Source organism: Gorilla gorilla, chromosome 2 (assembly GCF_029281585.2).
Source record: "Gorilla gorilla gorilla isolate KB3781 chromosome 2, NHGRI_mGorGor1-v2.1_pri, whole genome shotgun sequence".
NCBI classification, from domain to species: domain Eukaryota; kingdom Metazoa; phylum Chordata; class Mammalia; order Primates; family Hominidae; genus Gorilla; species Gorilla gorilla.
In genome coordinates, this window is record NC_086017.1 from 42,586,558 (window position 1) to 42,599,404 (window position 12,847).

Below are 12,847 nucleotides of genomic sequence, written 5' to 3' on the forward strand. Positions count from 1 at the left end.
ACCCGGATAATTTTTTGTATTTTTAGTAGAGACAGGGTTTCATCATGTTGGCCAGGCTGGTCTCAAACTCCTGACCTCAGGTGATCCACCTGCCTCAGCCTTCAAAGTACTGGGATTACAGGCGTGAGCCACCACATCTGGCTAAGTTTTTATTCTACCATGATTTTAGTATTTTGAAGTATATTCGAAGAGTACAGTGAAAATAGCATATTTTCTAAAATTGTAAACTTGATTTAGCAAGTAATTAGTGTAACTATGTTGTAAATAGATTGGGTTTTCTTAACTAGAAAGTAAAACTGAATGTAAATCCACCATAGTTTTAACATACTAACATTTTCCCTTTGACAGTACAAAGTACGAGCTTATATCCAAATGAAGTCTCTGAAAGCATGTAAAAGGGAAATCAAGTCAGTCATGAATACAGCTGGAAATGTAAGTTTCTTCTGGACTTTTGTTTTTCAATTTGTGTCTTTCTTATTTAGACTATGGGTATTGTCAGGTTTAAATAATTTATCTTAGTCTTTTACATATACTGCCAGATATGAACCTTGCTATTTTAAAGTTGGGAAGTAGTAATAATACTGTGTCTACAGTTTAATTTTTTTTTTTTTTACTTAAAATTACAACAAGCACTTTTCTATTTTATGTAACCTTCAAAACCACCATTTTAAATAACTGCCTATTTTTCTGTGACTGGTTTATCACAACTCACTTAAACATGTTGCTAATATTAGACATTTAGGTTATTTTAGAATTTTTTAGTATTATACTCAAAACATTTATGGCCAGGTGGTGACTCACCTTGCAATCCCAGCACTTTAGGAGGCCAAGGTGGGTGGATCACCTGAGGTCAGGAGTTCAAGACCAGCCTGGTCAACATGATGAGACCCTGTCTCTACTAAAAATACAAAAATAAGCCGGGTGTGGTGGCGTGTGCCTGTAGTCCCAGCCACTAGGGAGGCTAAAGTGGGAGGATCACTTGAACCTGGGAAGCAGAAGCTGCAGTGAGCTGAGATCGTGTCATTGCATGCTAACCTGGGCAACAGGGTGAGACCCTGTCAAAAAAATTTTTTTAAATAAAAAAAAATTTATTAAAAATCTAACAGTCAAATTGTAGCCAAAACCTGCCCCTTCCAAGTGACTTTTGGCTTGACAGTACCTTCGATTTAACTGAGATAGAATTACTTCTTCCTTCCACTCCCTCCACCCTAATCTTTCATTGATAATTTTTAAGATGGTGTAGGAAAGAAACAGAATTGTGAACAATCTTGATGCTTCTAGAAAAACTATAAATTTAGAAGTATAAAGTCATGAGAAAATATGGTTAAAAATCTCAGGCAGGATCCAGATTAGTCAGTGAGTTAGTTAATATGCTAGTGATTTTTGAGAACAATTGTGGCCTAGACCTGAGCCTAAGAGGGAAAGGCCCAGTTAGCCAGCCAGCCATTATCAAACTTTTTTTTTTTTTTTTTTTTAATGATAAAAGACATAATTCCTAGCCAGGCGCGGTGGCTCACGCCTGTAATCCCAGCACTTTGGGAGGCTGAGGCGGGCAGATCACGAGGTCAGGAGATCGAGACCATCCTGGTTAACACAGTGAAACCCCATCTCTACTAAAAATACAAAAAATGAGCTGGGCGTGGTGGCGGGCGCCTGTAGTCCCAGCTACTCGGGAGGCTGAGGCAGGAGAATGGTGTGAACCCGGGAGGCGGATCTTGCTGTGAGCCGAGACCGCGCCACTGCACTCCAGCCTGGGCAACAGAACAAGACTCATTCTCAAAAAAAAAAAAAAAAAAAAAAGACGTAATTCCTGTCTTAAAGGAGACCACAGTCATAGAGGAAAGACAATTGAAAATTAGTAGTCATCCTAAATCAGCGAAAACTTCAGGAGGAATAGCTACCACTAAGAATAAGCACTGAAAGCCCTTGTTTCTTTAGTGACCAGAACTTTGGGGTGGGTGGGAGGCAGAGCAAAGGATAAACTAGGATTTAGAAGGAAAGCCTGTTGCTAAATTAAGTGAATAAATAGGCCAGGCGTGATGGCTCATGCCTGTAATCCCAGCACTTTGGAAGGCTGAGACAGGCAGATCACCTGAGGTCAGGAGTTTGAGACCAACCTTGCCGACATGGGGAAGCCCCATCTCTACTAAAAATAAAAAAATCAGGTCGGGCATGGTGGCTCACGCCTGTAATCCCCACACTTTGTGAGGCTGAGGCAGGCGGATCCCAAAGTCAGGAGTTCAAGACCAGCCTGACCAACATGGTGAAACCCCATCTCTACTAAAAATACAAAAATTAGCCAGGTGTGGTGGTATGCGCCTGTAATCCCAGCCACTGAGGAGGCTGAGGCAGGAGAATTGCTTGAACCCGGGAGGCGGAGGTTGCAGTGAGCCGAGATCACGCCACTACACTCTAGCCTGGGCAACGGAGCGAGACTCCGTCTAAAAACAAAAACAAAAACAAAAATTTGCCTGGCATGGTGGCGCATGCCTGTAATCCCAGCTACTCAGGAGGCTGAGGCAGGAGAATTGTTTGAACCTAGGAGGCGGAGGTTGCAGTGATCCGAGATCATGCCACTGTACTCCAGCCTGGGCGACAGAGCAAGACTCCGTCTGAATCAATCAGTCACTCAATCAGGATTCCAGATGTCCTCCTGGATGGATGTTGAGTCTCCAGAGCTCTCTGCATGCTTTCGTACTCTAAACAGGTAGCACTATCTAGGGTCCTCCACCAGGAGGATTCTTAGGAGAAGTGAAAGGTGATCTACCATTCAAAACGTGATCTTTGGAACAGCAAATTAGTGCTTGCAAATAAGGCATTCTGTTGAAAATTCTTCCATTTGTAGAATGGCACTTTTTTTTTCCTATTTGGAAAAGTATTTGATTATTTATATCTCTGTAGGTTCTAATGAAAGGTGCATTTGTATCCTAAAAAGTAAGAAAGATCACCAGTCTCTCTAATAACTTAAAATGAAGGACATAGATTGTGTTGTCAAATTGGTTTTCAGTTAGTAGTGTAGTAGATGAACACAATCAGTTGATAATCTACAGACTGTATTCTTACACATATACCTATATTTATTTTTTCAGGTGGATCCTTAGTAATTCTTTTTACAAAGTGCCCTCTGACAAGTTTCAATTTTTTTGATTGTGAGAGCAATGAAAAATTTAGAGACTATATAGTTTTTTGTGACTGTGACTTAATTGATTCATTTATGGTTTTGAACACATGTCAGTACAACAGTATAATTAAGATATTACATTAGGCGTCTGAAAACAAATTATAAGTAACTTTTATATTTTCTCTACAGTCTGCACCCTCTCTCTTTCTTAAAAGCAATTTTGAGTACTTAAGAGGTAATTATCGAAAAGCCGTGAAGCTATTAAATAGTTCAAACATTGCTGAGCATCCAGGATTCATGAAAACAGGTAAAAGAAAATTGTGAAATTTTAACTTTTTTTTGCCTTGCTCTTCTACCCCTTCTTGCTTGTCCACCTCCCAACACCCAGTCTTTTGAGTGATTTATGCTAATTTTTTAATGAAAATGTTTTAATATTTCTGGTGCAAAAATTTCCAGGAATTCTTGTTTCTACTTTAGAAGAAACCTCATTACTTCTTGCTTTCACTTTGCTTTCTTTTTTTTTACTTTTCCAGGTTGGATCGCTTTCCTCCCCTCCCCCACCTTCTTTTTTACTTTTTTTTTTTTTTTTGGAAATAGGGTCTTGCTGAGTGCATTGCCACAATCACAGCTCACTACAGCCTCAACCTCCTAGGCTCCAGCGATCCTCCCACCTCACCCTCCCAGGTAGCTGGGACTATAGGCATGCACCACCATGCCTGGCTTATTTATTGTAGAAACAAGGTCTCATTATGTTGCCCAAGCTGGTCTCAAACTCCTGGGCTCAAGTGATCTGCTGACCTCAGTCTCCCAAAGTGCTGGGATTACAGGCATGCACCACTGGTGCCTGGCCCAGATAGCTTGTCTTTTTTCTTTAACCTGACTTGCCCTCCCTCCCTGCCTCCCTTCCTTCCTTCCCTCCTTTCCTCCTTCCTTCTTTCTTTTCCTTCTTTTCCTTCCTTCCTTCCTTCCTTCCTTCCTTCCCTTCCCTCCCTTCCCTCCCTTCCCTCCTTTCCTTCCCTTCCTTCTATTCCCTTCCTTCTCTTCCCTTCCCTCCCTCTCTTCCCTCTCTTCCTTCCTTCCCTTCCTTTCTTTCCTTTCGTTTTTTTTTTTTGACTGAGTCTTGCTCTGTTGCCCGAGCTGGAGTGCAGTGGCACCATCTTGGCTCACTACAGCCTCCACCTCCCTCCCGGGTTCAAGCAATTCTCCCACCGCAGCCTCCTGAGTAGCTGGGACTACAGGCACACACCACCATGCTCAGCTAATTTTTGTATTTTTTGGTAGAGACAGGGTTTCCATGTTGCCTAGGCTGTATCGAACTCGTGACCTCAAGTGACCCGCCCACCTCAGCATCTCAAAGTGCTGGGATTACAAGTGTGAGCCACCGCACCTGGCCCTTTCATTTGTTTTTATAAGATCCTTGGACTTTTGCTTTGTGAAGTGAGACCTTTTTTCTTTCATCTTTTTTTTTTTTTTTTTTTTTTTTTAGTGAATTACCATCTATACCAGAAAAGTGAGACCTTTTAAGTAAATAATATGTTTTTACTTTTTTCTGCCATAAAGGCAGTTAATAATATAATTTTTTTCAGTAACTTACCCAATTAATATGACTTCTTTAGATCATTACCTAGATTAAAAATCTTTCTATAATGCTAGGAAGATAAGTATTATTACATATTCTTTTTTTTTTTTTTTTTTTTTGAGACAGTGTCTCCCTCCATCACCCAGGCTGGAGTGCAGTGGCACAATCTCGGCTCACTGCAAGCTCTGCCTCCTGGGTTTGCGACATTCTCCTGCCTCAGCCTCCCGAGTAGCTGAGACTACAGGCGCCCGCCACCGTGCCCGGCTAATTTTTTGTATTTTTTTTTTTTTCAGTAGAGACAGGGTTTCACCGTGTTAGCCAGGATGGTCTCGATCTCCTGACCTCGTGATCCGCCTGCCTCGGCCTCCCAAAGTGCTGGGATTACAGGCGTGAGCCACCGTGCCCGGCCTAATACATATTCTTGCCTCTATTTAGACTAAAAAGTCTTACAAATCCTTTGATATTAATGATAATATGAAAGTAAAAATTGTGACTGTCATTTAGGTTTATATCATCAGTATTTGATGGGGCAGGAGAAGGAAAATCACTTATTCGAGAAATGAGGATAAACTATTGAAAATGTATGTGTTGCCTCAAGTTTAAAATGCAAACAATTAATATGTATTTTGGTATGTTTTGTCTTGTTTTTTTTTTTGATTCTATTCAGATACACGCACAGAATACACATGCAAACATACTGAGACCTTCCCCTATTTACCCTTTCAGTTCACAGGAGTGATGGAGGATGGAGAAAGGCACTTTTTCCTTATAATTCTCTTGTGGGTATTATTTCTGTTCTAAATACCCATTTCTAATTCTGCTCAATTTTAGTGTTTTGTTTTCATTGTCATAGTTTCTCCTCAGAGGTCCACTAACACACAACATGCAAGGATCCCTCAAACTAAAAAGATAATATACTTTGAGAAAATTTTGCTTAGGATTTTCTTGATGTAGATGTCAGTATTGACATTGTCAATCTTTAAAATGAAGGCAGGAGCTGGAAGTGGTGGCTCATGCCTGTAATCCTAATGCTTTGGGAGGCCAAGGCGGGAGGACCAGGAGTTCGAGGTTCCAGTGAATCATGATCATGCCACTGCACTCCAGCCTGGGCAACAGAACAAGGCCTTGTCTCTAAAAATAAATTAATAAATAAAGATGGCCAGGCATGGTGGCTCACACCTATAATCAATCCCAGCACATTGGGAGACTGAGGCCGACGGATCACTTGAGGTCAGGAGTTCAAGACCAGGCTGGCCAACATGGAGAAACCCCGTCTCTACACAAAATACAAAAATTAGCCAGGCGTGATGGCATGCGCCTGTATTCCCAGCTACTTAGGATCCCAAAGTGCTGGAATTGTAGATGTGAGCCACCGAGCTCAGCCTAGTTTTTCTCTTTTAAATATTGTCATTGCTTAATTTAAAAATATGTCAGAAGATTACCTTTAGATTTTAAGTGCTAAACAATAAATATCCTGATTATTAATTTTGTCATTCTAGTCAGGCATTTTATGCCATTAAGGGCCATTGTTTTGGAATGTTTGGGTAGCTGTTTAGAAAAAGAATATTAAAGGCCGGGCGCGGTGGCTCACGCCTGTAATCTCAGCACTTTGGGAGGCTGAGGTGGGCAGATCACAAGGCCAGGAGATAAAGACCATCCTGACTAACACGGTGAAACCCCATCTCTACTAAAAATACAAAAAATTAGCCAGGTGTGGTGGCGGGCGCCTGTAGTCCCAGCTACTCGGGAGGCTGAGGCAGGAGAATGGCATGAACCCGGGAGGCAGAGGTTGCAGTGAGCTGAAATTGCGCCACTGCACTCCAGCCTGGGCGACAGAGTGAAACTCCGTATCAAAAAAAAAAAAAGAAAAGAGAATATTAAAGCTTAGATTACTTTCATTACGCCAAAATAAAATTCAGAGAGATGAAGGATTAACATTTAAAAATAAATAAAAGCAGTAAGATAAAACTTGTATGAATATTTTAATTTTGTGATGGGGAAGGCTTGAGTAAACATTTTCCAAAATCTAAGTACCATAGAATTTAGAAAACATGGCTAAATTTGATCACATTAAAATGTTAAACATTTTATGATTAAAAATGTAAACACACGTACACATACTGAACCAAGTCACAAAACAAATGACAAACAGAGGTGGGCAGGAATATTTGAAACAGATGTGACAGAAGGTTTCTATAACATATAAAACAACTAGTAACCAACAGAAAAAACATCTGTAACCAAATAAAGAAATAGATCAGCCAGGAACGGTGCTCATGCTTGTAATCTCAGCACTTTGGGAGGTCGAGGCAGGAGGATCACTTGATTCCAGGAGTTTGCGACCAGCCTGAGCAACACAGGGACCCTGTCTCTGCAAAAAAATAAAAAAATTAGCTGGGCATGGTGGCCCGTGCCTGTAGTCCCAGCTACTCAGGAGGCCGAGGCGTGAGGATTGCTTGAGCCCAGGAGGTCGATGCTGCAGTGAGCCCTAATTATGCCACTGCACTGTAGGCTGGGCGATGGAATGAGACCCTGTCTCAGAGAAAGAAAAAAAATAATACGGGTGAAAGACAAGAGGCAACACAGGCTGAAAAATACAAATTCCCAAACATGAGAAGATGCTTAGCTGCAGTGGTATTTAAAGAAGTGTGAATTAAAATCAGTGGAGACTTACAGTTTGATAGACATACTCTGTTCTGTTCCTTTTTTTTTTTTTCTTTGAGACAGTCTCACTCTGTCACCCACGCTGGAATGCAGTGGTGCGATCTCGGCTCACTGCAACCTCTGCCCTCTAGGGCCAAGCAATTCTCCTACCTCAGCCTCCCGAGTAACTGGGATTATAGGCGCTCTCCACTACGCCCGGCTAATTTTTTTTTTTTTTTTTTTTTTTTTGAGACGGAGTCTTGCTCTGTCACTCAGGCTGGAGTGCAGTGGTGCGATCTCGGCTTACTGCAAGCTCCGCCTCCTGGGTTCCCGTTCTCCTGCCTCAGCCTCCCGAGTAGCTGGGACTACACGCGCTCGCCACCACGCCCAGCTAATTTTTTGTATTTTTAGTAGAGACGGGGTTTCACCATGTTAGCCAGGATGGTCTCCATCTCCTGACCTCGTGATCCGCCCACCTCGGCCTCCCAAAGTGCTGGGATTACAGGCGTGAGCCATCGTACCCAGCCTCACTCTGTTCTTTTCTATATATTCTTGCTATTCACTTAATATACTTTGGTTGTTTCCATGCATACTTGCTTCCTTGTTTCTAATTTCTACATAATATTTCATTAGTGGATGCAATGCATATACATTATATTACTGATAAACACTTTTTGTCTTTTGCATTTTTGTGTCATTTGTCTACAGTTACTAAAAATTAGCTGGGCATGGTGGCTCATGCCTGTAATCCCAGAACTTTGGGAAGCCAAGGTGAAAGGGTTGCTTGAGCCCAGGAGTTCGAAACCAGGGTAGGCAATATAATGAGACCCTGTCTATTTTAAAAATTGTTTTAAAAAAGGAAAAAAAAATCAACAAAATTAGATTAACAAAATAGGACTGGTTTTTTTAAAATAATTTGTATCACCTTTAATAAAAGAGATTTTAAAAGGAGTTTTAAAATTTTTCAGATATTTCCTAAATTTCAAATGCCTTGTGAACTGTTCTTTAGGGAGTAAGTGGAATGGTAACAGTGTTAACTCATGCAAGATGAGCCCAATTCTTGTCTGAGGGACATCAACATTAAAATTTTTCTGTGGACAAATTTATTTGCATTTTTTTCAGGTGAATGCTTGAGATGCATGTTCTGGAATAACCTTGGTTGCATCCATTTTGCCATGAGCAAGCACAATTTGGGAATATTCTACTTTAAAAAGGCTCTGCAGGAGAATGACAATGTCTGTGCACAGCTCAGTGCAGGTAGCACTGATCCAGGTAAGCCCAGTACTGGGGGACAGTTTGTATTTACTACTTCAGAAAAGCATGATTTAAAAAGCATGAATGTGGTTAAAATACCCACCATGTAGACTTACATATAGTTAACTCTGATCTTACCCAACAAGTTTGGCTCTGGGGATTTTTAGTAGATATTGCTACTTTGAATAGCAATAACAAGGTGTTAAGAGTAATTTTGAATTATCCAGAAATTTAAGTTGCATTCCATTTTTCATCGATTTGAAAATGAGTAATTCCCTGTGGTAATGTTATATACCAGAATGTTTGATTAGTCACAACATGACTGTGCCAAACTAGGCTTATTGTAGTTTTGTTTTGTTTTGTTTTGTTTTGTTTTGTTTTGAGACAGAGTCTAGCTCTATCACCCAGGCTGGAGTGCAGTGGTGTGATTTCAGCTCATTTCAACTTCTGCCTCCTGGGCTCAAGTGACCCTCCCACTTCAGCCTCCTGAGTAGCTGGAACTACAGACACATGCCACTGTACCTGGCTAATTTTTGTGTTTTTTGTAAAGATAGGGTTTCACCATGTTGCCCAGGCTGGTCTGGAACTCCTGGCTTAAGTGATCCTCCCATCTCAGTCTTCCAAGGTGCTGGAATTACAAGCATAAGCCACTGTGCCTGGCTTGTTACAGATTCTTTGCAGAGTTTTACATGTGATACTACTGGCAGCATCTGACGGTCTTTAAGCAAATTCCTGACATTTATCCTTTAATATTCATTATCATATGGATCCTTGATCTGAAATGCCTAAAATCAAACAATTATTTAGCTTTTAAAAATAATAACCTATTTAGGCCAGGTGCGGTGGCTCACGCCTGTAATCCCAGTGCTTAGGGAGGCCGAGGTGGGCAGATCACGAGGTCAGGAGATCGAGACCATCCTGGCTAACACAGTGAAACCCTGTCTCTACTAAAAATACAAAAAAAATTAGCCGAGCATGGTGGCAGGCGCCTGTTGCCCCAGCTACTCGGGAGACTGAAGCAGGATAATGGCGTGTACCCAGGAGGCGGAGCTTGCCGTGAGCCGAGATCATGCCACTGCACTCCAGCCTAGGTGACAGAGCGAGACTCTGTCAAAAATAATAATAATAATAATAATAACCTATTTAATTGATGGCAAATGTATTATAAATCAAGGTAGACCGAAACATTGAATAGGTGATAACACATGACAATAAAATGGTTAACCAAGATGAATTTTTTTTTTTTTTTTTTTTTTTTTTTTTCCTGAGACGAAGTCTCACTCTGTTGCCCAAGCTGGAGTGCAGTGGCGTGATCTTGGCTCACTGCATCCTCCACGTCCCAGGTTCAAGCAATTTTCCTGCCTCAGCCTCCCGAGTAGCTGGGACTACAGGCACATGCCACCATGCCCGGCTAATTTTTGTATTTTTAGTAGAGATGGGATTTCACTATTTTGGCCAGGCTGGTTTTGAACTCCTGACTTCGTGATCTGCCCGCCTTGGCCTCCCAAAGTGCTGGGATTACAGGCGTGAGCCACTGTGCCCAGCTGAAAATTTTAAAAAGTGGAAACTTTATATAGACTCTAAAAATGTTGGCTAGGAAAGATGGCTCATGCCTGTAATCCCAACATTTAGGGGAGGCCAAGGTGGATCACTTGAGTCCAGGAGTTCAAGACCAGCCTGGGCAACATAGTGAGACACCCCCCCATCTCTACAAAAATAAAAATAAAAAATAGAATAAAGTAAAAATGTAGAAAAGTAGTATAAGGTGCAAAGGAGTGAGAGCGGGTCCCATCTCTTATCTTTGCCTTCCTGGAACATTGTTGCCTGAGGAGCTGGCAAATGAGAAGAGACATCTCTGGCTTTGCTAGCATAGACAGCTGAGATGACTCTGGAGAATATTTGTGGGGTTGAGAATGGAGACCACCATTGGCGAGAGCTATTAAAACTCAGATCAGGATTATTGGTGTTAAACATGGTAGTGTCTAAGTACTTAATGGAGTAAATGTTTTCAAGGTTACTATTACTGTAAATCTAATGATGTATTCTTATCTAATTTTTATCACTAGGTAAAAAATTTTCAGGAAGACCCATGTGTACGTTACTAACCAATAAGAGATATGAGTTGCTGTATAACTGTGGAATTCAGCTTCTTCACATTGGAAGGCCTCTTGCTGCCTTCGAATGTCTGATTGAAGCTGTTCAGGTTTATCATGCAAATCCTCGCCTCTGGCTACGGCTGGCTGAATGCTGCATTGCTGCCAATAAGGGGGTGAGTGCTACTTGGGTATCTTTTTGAACCCTGTCTTCTCCCCACTTACTACATGGAATGGTTAAAAAAAAAAAAAACCTTGGAAACATACATAAGACATTTCTCTTTTTTATTTATTTATTTATTTATTGAGACGGAGTTTCTCTCTTATTGCCCAGGCTGGAGTGCAATGTTACGATCTCGGCTCACTGCAACCTCCACCTCCCGGGTTCAAGCGATTCTTCTGCCTCAGCCTCCCAAATAGCTGGGACTATATGCACATGCCACCACGCCCAGCTTATTTTGTATTTTTAGTAGAGACGAGGTTTCACCATGTTGCCCAGGCTGGTCTTGAACTCCCGACCTTATGTGATCTATCCACCTCAGCCTCCCGAAGTGCTGGGATTACAGGCGTGAAATGTATAGTCTTCTCTTCTTAACCACTGGGGGAAAAAATTAGTTTCAGAAAGTCATTTGTTGGCCGTGCGCAATGGCTCACGCCTGTAATCCAAGCACTTTAGGAGGCTGAGGCGGGTGGATCACTTGAGCTCAGGAGTCCAAGACCAGTCTAGACAACATAGTGAGACCTCCATCTCTACAAAAAATTACTGGGTGTGGCAGTGAGCGCCTATAGTCCCAGCTATTCAAGAGGCTGAAGCGGGAAGATCGTTCGAGCCTGGGAGGTGGAGGTTGGAGTGAGACCAGGTAGAGCCACTGCACTCCACCTTAGGCAACAGAGCAAGACCCTGTCTCAAAAAAATAAAAATAAAAATTTAAAAAGTCATTTGTTAACATTCTCATTCTTGGTAAGTAAGTATGGCAACATTAAAGAGTTGAAGCCAGTGAGAAAGTCATGTATGTTGTAACAGAGGTCTGCTAGCTGCTCCAGGGGTCAGGATACATGCATCTGCTGGCGTAAGAATCGCGTGTAGCCTGGTGATTAGAAAAGGTCTGATAACATCCAGGCGCAGTGGTCACGCCTGTAATCCCAGCACTTTGGGAGGCCGAGGCGGGTGGATCACGAGGTCAGGAGATCGAGACCATCCTGGCTAACACAGTGAAACCCCCGTCTCTACTAAAAATGCGAAAAATCAGCCGGGCGTTGTGGGCGGCCGCCTGTAGTCCCAGCTACTCGGGAGGCTGAGGCAGGAGAATGGCGTGAACCCAGGAGGCGGAGCTTGCAGCTAGCCAAGATCGCGCCACTGCACTCCAGCCTGGGTGACAGAGAGACTGTCTCAAAAAAAAGTTCTGATAACATAATGTGGAAAGAGCTGCATTAAGCTGGATTTCCTTCAATGCCTGAGGGTTTTACTTTGGTTTCAGTAAATGATACAGAGTTTATGGATTACCAGGCTGTTTCTCTCTGACACATGATTGCCCATGGTAGCTACGGGAATAGGCCAGTTTACATTGATTTCCATGCTTAGATAATCTCTAAATGGCAATTGGTGGAAGCCTTTTGATTTTCAATTTGGGAGGGATCAGTAGGAGATAGGGGAAAGACGGGTTGTATCAGAATTACCAGATATGTGTGTCTTCCATTTGCTACCCCACGCCCTGCCCTTGCTGTGCTTTTTGGGTGTGTATAAACATTGGGAAGGTATGGTACCTGGAGGTTTTACCTTGCATGCCTACCATAGGTGATAGAAGATGTTGAGGCTCTCCTCTCGCTGAACAGCAGTTTCTGAGAAGTACAAGAACTAAGGGGATTAAAGAAGTGTGTTTGCTAGTTTTCATACATGGTACTTAGGTAGTTTATGATTTGAGCATACCAACAGAGGAAGAGATGAGTGATTTGTCTTTGAAAGACTTTAATGATTTAATTATACTTTGCTTTTTAAAAGAGAACTTTCTTATTGGTTAATTCTTAACTGATAAACAGTTCTAGGCAGAATTTATACTTCTTAAAGATAAAAGAAGCAAGTAGAAATTGCTTATTCTCTTTAATCTGTTTATAAATTTAAGTGTTGGGGGCCTTTCTTTGGTATTTACTGGAAACCAG

General features: G+C 41.8%; 1 protein-coding gene across 13 annotated transcripts in view; it reads left to right on the forward strand.

Annotated features, from left to right (window-relative positions):
* Positions 1–12,847, forward strand: part of CNOT10 (CCR4-NOT transcription complex subunit 10) — an 88,353-nt gene that overhangs the window by 31,758 nt on the left and 43,748 nt on the right. For all 13 annotated transcript variants that reach the window (XM_055383359.1, XM_004033800.2, XM_004033799.2 and 10 more), the window contains exons 7-10: positions 349–432; positions 3,311–3,428; positions 8,466–8,615; positions 10,664–10,866. In XM_055383359.1, the coding sequence (XP_055239334.1) occupies positions 349–432; positions 3,311–3,428; positions 8,466–8,615; positions 10,664–10,866 (555 nt within the window). The remainder of the gene's footprint in view (positions 1–348; positions 433–3,310; positions 3,429–8,465; positions 8,616–10,663; positions 10,867–12,847) is intronic.